Source organism: Phaseolus vulgaris, chromosome 2, assembly GCF_000499845.2.
Source record: "Phaseolus vulgaris cultivar G19833 chromosome 2, P. vulgaris v2.0, whole genome shotgun sequence".
Taxonomy (NCBI): Eukaryota; Viridiplantae; Streptophyta; class Magnoliopsida; order Fabales; family Fabaceae; genus Phaseolus; species Phaseolus vulgaris.
In genome coordinates this window covers 4,511,754-4,519,146 of record NC_023758.2, presented here as the reverse complement: position 1 = coordinate 4,519,146, position 7,393 = coordinate 4,511,754, and the positions used below count along the sequence as shown (strand labels likewise).

At 27.8% G+C, this 7,393-nt stretch overlaps 1 protein-coding gene across 1 annotated transcript; it reads left to right on the top strand.

Annotated features, from left to right (window-relative positions):
* Positions 1–1,009: 1,009 nt before the first annotated feature.
* On the top strand, positions 1,010–3,020 carry LOC137810410 (pectinesterase-like). The gene is made up of 2 exons (XM_068611650.1): positions 1,010–2,016; positions 2,201–3,020. Exons 1-2 carry the CDS (start codon positions 1,014–1,016, stop codon positions 2,896–2,898), a joined length of 1,701 nt encoding a protein of 566 aa, XP_068467751.1. The 5' UTR covers positions 1,010–1,013; the 3' UTR covers positions 2,899–3,020.
* Positions 3,021–7,393: the final 4,373 nt, after the last annotated feature.

The window sequence follows — 7,393 nt, the reverse complement described above, 5'->3', positions numbered from 1 at the left end:
AATATGTTTCAGATTTTTTTTTTAGAGCAGAAAGATGTTTTTCATGACTGGTTCACAAGAATTTGATTCTTATTTTTATAATCATAATGACAATTTATACAATAAAATTTGAATTTTTAGAAAATTAATGTATTTTTCCTTTTTAAAATTGTGTTAGACCCTACTAGAATTGTCAGAAATCTAACAAATATTTTTTGAATTAGACACCATTTAAGAGAAGTGTTCGAACTTCATAACCACATGTCACGAGTAACATCCACAAAATACAAAGGGGAATAAAATCGCGAATTATTGAAGTTACATGTCAAAATATATGTCTATACACAGGAGTAGTAATCAATGTTGACTCTAACAAAGTGTGATAAGATTATTATCTTATTTGTAATTAATATCTTTACACTTTAATAATAAAAATAATATTTTGACATTTCACCCATCATTTAATAACTCATTTTTAAAATTAATATAATTATTAAATATATATATATATAAAGAAAATAAAACAATAAATATAAAAATGTATAGAATGTCAAAATATAATCAGATTAATAAATATACCATATTAAGAAATAAATTTGAAACATAACTCAATTTCATAAAACTGAGTTATGAAGTAAGATTTAGACTCCCTTATATATTTTGAAATCCTTTGAAATGCTTTAATCTCTTATCTACATATATCTTTAACGGACTTAAGAGTTTTAACCATTATAATAATAGCTATTAAAGTTTTAAGTTAAAATAAAAATTTATAAATAAAATATTATTATTTTAAGTTTTAAAATGTTTATATTTGAAAGAAGGTAATACAACTCCTAATACTATTAGTTTAATATTTTTTTATATCAATTAATTACAAATTTACTATTTATTATATATATTTATTTTAGAATCTTGTGTGCTGAAGTTGTAAAACTATCATTTTAAGCTCTTATAAAAATTACATAATCAATTTAGAAGCACGTATATGTTATCTAAAGAAGTGTTGTTTTGGCCTATATATAAGGGCAACGATGCATGGCCAAAACAAGGCACTAGTAACACTTACAAGTATGGCTATCCAAGAATCTCTGCTAGAGAGGCCAAGAAATTCTGCTACCAAAACTATCTGTTTAATCTTCTCTGTAGCTGCTGTCATATGCTCATCACTCTTTGCTGCTTCTTATTTCATCAAACCCAGTTCCTTCCTTAACCAATCCTCTCCTCAACATCTCTGTCATCATGCACTTGATAACCCATCATGCTTAGCACATCTCTCAGAAGTGGTTCAAGGTCCCATCTTCACCACAACAAAAGACCACAGCTTCAATTTGTTCCACTCTTTCTTATTGAAATCCACCTCACACATTCAGAGAGCCATGAACACAGCTAGTTCCATCAAACTTAGGGTTAACAGTCCCAAGGAGGAAGCAGCTTTGAACGACTGCGTGGAGCTGATGGATTTATCCATCGACAGAGTTTTGGACTCAATGCTAACTCTAACAAACCAAACCACTGAGTCACAGCAAGATGCACACACATGGCTAAGTAGCGTGCTCACTAACCATGCAACTTGTTTGGATGGGTTAGAGGGGACAGCTCGAGCACTTATGGAGGCTGAACTCGAGGACTTGATATCCAGAGCAAGAACAACTCTGGCTATGTTTGTTACTGTTTTGCCCCCGAGGGTTGAACCAATCGTTGATGAGCCACTGAATGGGGAGTTTCCCTCGTGGTTGAGAAGCAAGGATAGGAGGCTTTTGGAGTCCAGTGTTGGGGACATCAACGCCAACGTTGTGGTGGCCAAGGATGGAAGCGACAAGTTTAAGACTGTGGCTGAGGCTGTGAAATCTGCACCTGTAAACAGTAAGACAAGGTATGTTATTTACGTGAAAAAAGGAACATATAAAGAGAATGTTGAAATTTGTCAGACAAAGAAGAACGTGATGCTCGTTGGAGATGGTAAGGATCTAACTGTAATTACCGGCAGCTTGAATTATGTTGACGGAACGGGCACATTTCAGACTGCAACTGTGGGTATGGATCTCTTCCATTTCTTTCTCTCTTTTTTCTCATTCTTCTGCTTACTACTGCAATGTTTTACCAAACTTTATTATTTTTTGCATTAAACTATTATTGTCCTATGTAGAATTGGTTGTGAGTTGTGAGAGTAATGATAAATTTTGAAAAACTGAAACTAAGTAGTAATATGGGTTTGCAGCTGCTGTGGGGGATGGATTTATAGGTCAAGACATATGGTTCCAGAACACTGCAGGCCCACAGAAGCAACAAGCAGTGGCTCTGCGCGTAGGCGCCGACAAATCCGTCATAAACCGTTGTCGCATAGATGCCTTCCAAGACACACTCTACGCACACTCCAACAGGCAGTTCTACAGAGACTCTTTCATCACCGGCACCGTTGACTTCATTTTTGGAAACGCCGCCGTCGTCTTCCAAAAGTGCAACTTGGTTGCCCGAAAGCCCATGAGTAACCAAAAAAACATGGTGACGGCTCAAGGAAGAGAAGATCCAAACCAAAACACAGGAACTTCAATTCAACAATGTAACCTAACACCCAGCTCAGATCTTAAGCCTGTTGTGGGTTCCATCAAAACTTATCTGGGTCGACCATGGAAGAAGTACTCCAGAACTGTGGTGATGCAGTCGACAATAGAGAACCATATTTACCCAACAGGATGGGCAGAGTGGGATGAAAAGAGTAAGGACTTTTTGCAAACATTGTATTATGCAGAGTACAATAACAGTGGAGCAGGTGCTGGAAGCAGCAAGAGAGTGAACTGGCCTGGTTACCATAAGAGCATAACTGCAACAGAAGCCTCAAAGTTCACAGTAACACAGCTCATCCAAGGAAATGTTTGGCTGAAAAACACCGGGGTCAACTACACGGAAGGCCTCTAAAATGCAATCTTTGCTATGTTGGGGCACGACTAAGGTTTGCGCTTTTGTATTGGTACTATATAATGTTTAACGTAAAATAAACTTATGTCAGGACCCTAAGTCCTGGATATTATTATTGAAAATCATAATTTCATAACCCGAGCTGTATACAACTCTATTGATGTAATCAGTTTAAAAATAAATATATATAATAAAACATAAATTTAAAATTAAATGTAAAAAAATATTTTAATTTAAAGGGAACACTTCAAGTTTACAACCCTTATTAAAAGGTTACTATCAATATGTTATATAATAAAAGGGTTAAAAATAAGAAAATATAATTAAAAGGTAAAAATAATACAACTCCACCTTACAAAAGAAAGAAGAAGAAATAAAATATAATAAATTCAGTCTTATAAAGAAGATTCGATAAATATTTATAAGAAAATCAAATAAATATAAAAATTATTGTTTCCATGAAGCTGTAATTAATTAAAACTACCTTTCCATCTATTAATTAATTATATATATATATATATGTAGGAAAACAAAACAATTGTTTTTTATTTTCTACTTCTATTTTTAAAAAATTGAAAAACAATAGTACTTTTATACTTCACATGTGAAAACAGAAAAAGAAAAAGAAAAAGAAAATATTATTGAGAAGTGTCTTAAATGTTAGACGATGTGAGAAATTGAGAAATGTGGAGTTTTGTGTTTTGGTAGTAAGTGCTATTCAGTATTCAGTTATACATTTATTCATTAGTTTCTTTCTTGCTAAGTTTGGAACTACTGGTACTGTCAAATGAAAGGTGTGGTAATTGGTCCCTTTATTAGAACATGGTTGGTTGGGTTAGTTTTTAAATTTAATATCTACACTTTATGACAAATTTTAATTATAATAGGTTTATGTAGGATGATAAAGGCTTCAACTTAATATTTGGATATCACATGACACTTTAAATGTGAAATAAAAAAATATATCAAACACAATCTTACGTTATAAAATATATAAAAAATTAAAATCATGTTTGTATGTAGAATATAACTTTTTTCACATTCATTAAAAAAAATAGTTGATTCACTTCAATCTTGTAATGATTTTACAATTTATGGTAATTTCTTGAGTCTATTTCTTTACACTCAATAGTGCAAAAGATGCTGAACTTTAGACATGTATAAGTGGGTAAAGACAATTTACTTGGATTGAAATTATGGTACTCCACTGTCCATCATGCTTTCTTGTATTAAAAAAAAATTAATTTTATAGAAAAAAATAATTAATTGTTATATTAATTAAATTATAAATCATTTTAAATATAAAAAAACAGTTTTTAAATTGATATCTAACTAATTATCAAGGTTTTAATTATCAATAATCTATATTTTAAATTTGATAGAAAAATATTTGTAATTAATTACATATCAAATTAAAAATTATTTAACAATAATAAAAATTTAAAAAAATTAATCTCTAAAATTAATTTTTATTTAATAATTTTTCTTGTTTGCTGCCATTATTAATTATTGATAATGATAAGTTTTATTATTTAAAAAAAAATACATATTAGAAACAAAAATATGTGAGTGTCGGGAGAAGTAAATTTTAAATGATTTGAAAGGAAATTGAAAAATAGTTAGATTATTTGGAATAAAATATGTATTTTGAATTTGTGAAAAAAAAATAATTGAATTTTATAAGTAGTGTGATAAATATAAAAAAAAATTAAAATATTAAAAATATTAAAAATATAAGTTTACAAATATATTTTTATCTTTAAAAATAATTTAAAAAATAAAGAAAAAAATGGTCATCTCGTATTTCAGAGGAGCATTTATTTGTTATCACCGAATTTTACGTGTCTTTCTTAGTGTATTTCTGCATGTGAAAGAGAAAAAAATTTCCTTTTCTCGACGTAATTAATAGTATTTGACTTGATGTAAACACATCGTAAATATTATAATATTTTATACCTTTTTTCCTTTTTTATTACTTTTATTTACGCAATTTAAAAATATGCTTTCAAACAAAAGAATAACTTTTAACGTCATATTTTGTAGGTTGCAAAATGTTTTTAATAACTGAAAAAATATAAATATAAAAGTTTAAACTTAAGGAGTTTATTTTGTGGTGTCACGGTTGATTAAAAAATAAATAATTATTACATCAATTAAATTAAATATTATTTTAAAAATTAAAAATATATGGTATTAGGCTTTATATGACTTTGTTTGTCCAAGACTTGAAAGTTATGTTTATGTAACAAGTGTGATACGTTATCGATATATGATTTGGCATACATGATCTGCATATGTATTATAATTTGGAGATTATAATATTATATTATTAAAAATTAAAATGTACTTTTAATATTTTAGATTAAAATACTATGATTTTTAATTAATTATGATATATATATATATACTATGCTTATCATCTCGTACATTTTAAAATTTCAATACATTATTACATTTATTGTGAACAACGGACAACATTTTGAATTGGTGAAAACCTTAAATGCAATATGTTGCTATTTTTTTTATAATAATAACATAAAAATAAACCATTAATACTAATAATAAATAATAAATTAATAACACAATACTGATATTTATTTTTAAAATAAATAATATAAAAAAAGGTTATTTTATTTTAGTTCTAAGGACACAACGAATGCACTAACATTATTATGATGGAATATTTAGAATATATTTGGATAAACTCTTTTATAGGTATATATAAATAATATATAACTAAAAATTAATATATAACAGCTCTTTTATATAACTTATCTAAATTCTTATTTTTAGTTTATCTATACAAAAATTTAAATTTCATTTCATTTTTTGATTTTTCCCAAACAGACTTACTTAGAGAAATTTGTTTAAATATATTTTAGTTCTGGCTACGTTAATAAATTTAAAATATATTATTTCCAAAAAAAATAAAATTTTATTAGTTAATAAAAGTGACTTTTCATTTTAATATATTATATGAATCGCATTGCTCAAATTTAATACTTATATGATATTTTTAAGTTTAATTATTAATTTATTTTCAGCTAAAATACTTATTTTTATCAGCAATAAAAAATAAATAAATGGAACCATAAAATACGTTCCTTACATCACTTGTCTTTATTATTTTCTTTTAGCCGTTTATGTGTTTTATATTATTATTTTAATTAATTAATATATTTTTAAGGTATCTTAAACAAAGATATTTAGTCTAAGGCTCAATTGAACTGAATGAAACAACATAATACATCCAAAACTAAAGTTAACTTAAAATTTAATTATACTTGTAGTTTAAATCGGTAGAATTTTGATGAAAATCACATGAAAAAATATGGATAATAACTTAATTTAATGATAAAATGAAGAGAATTTGATTACAAAGTAAACTTTAAGTCTAACTCAACCCCATAAAACCGGCTCATAGGGTGAGGTTTGCACTTGTCAACTCGTGCGTGAGACTATATATTATGGATGGTCCAATAGTGGTCCGATAGCGGGTGACACGATAGATCCAACCCAAACACTAGTTAGGATATGTTCAAAATGACTCCTAATACCATATTACAAAGTGGACTTTAAGCCTAACTCAACCTCATAAAATCGACTCATGGGATGAAGTTTGCACGCACTTATATAATATGAGAATATATAATATCAGAATATATAATATGAGAATGCTCTAATATTTAGTACGTGGAATTTTTCTTACTTCTACACACAATTGAATTGGTGTCGTAAAAATGTGAAAAATAACATGTTCTCTTCTCTCTCCACGTTTCTATATACATTTGGACATGTCACAAATGGGACATGAACTTGTCGTTGCTCTTCACGTTCTACCGACAAAAGACAAGTAAAATAATAAAAATTAAATTTGAAAATTTAATCCAAACCACACGTCGAAGCGTATGATAAGATGTGAAAAGAGGCTCTCCTCACATTTTTATAACATTATCTTATGTTATCACAAGCTAAAAGTTTTCTCAAATGTAGTATGAACACTTTCACCCATTCTTTAAGTATATATAAAAAGATTTTGAGTATAGGATTTTTTATTTGAAAAGAGTATATAGAATGTACGACTTTAGGTTTAAAATTATATTTCAAATATAATTTCAAAGTTATATAATAATAAACTTTTATATATATTATACATATTATTTGTTATTATTTTAAATTTTGTGAAATCAAATTTATATAAGAAATATATTATATTTTTAAATAAAATCACGTGCAACACACGGTTTACAGAAAGAATATATGGTGGGATCCACAACATATAAAGGAGAAGAAAATGGTGAATTATTGAAGCCACATGTCTCTTGAGTAGTGACATCCACAAAGTACAAAGTACAAAGGGGAAGAAAACGGTGAATTATTGAAGTTACATGTCTATAGGATTACTAATCAGTGTTGACTCTAACAAAGTGTCATAAGATTATTATCTTATTTTGGATTAATATCTTTACACTCTAATAATAAAAATAATATTTTG

Excerpts from the sequence above, each read along its gene's own strand:
- LOC137810410 (XM_068611650.1), top strand. The coding sequence starts at position 1,014 with ATGCATGGCCAAAACAAGGCACTAGTAACACTTACAAGTATGGCTATC. Across the intron at positions 2,017-2,200 it reads ATTTCAGACTGCAACTGTGG|CTGCTGTGGGGGATGGATTT; the intron begins GTATGGATCTCT and ends ATGGGTTTGCAG.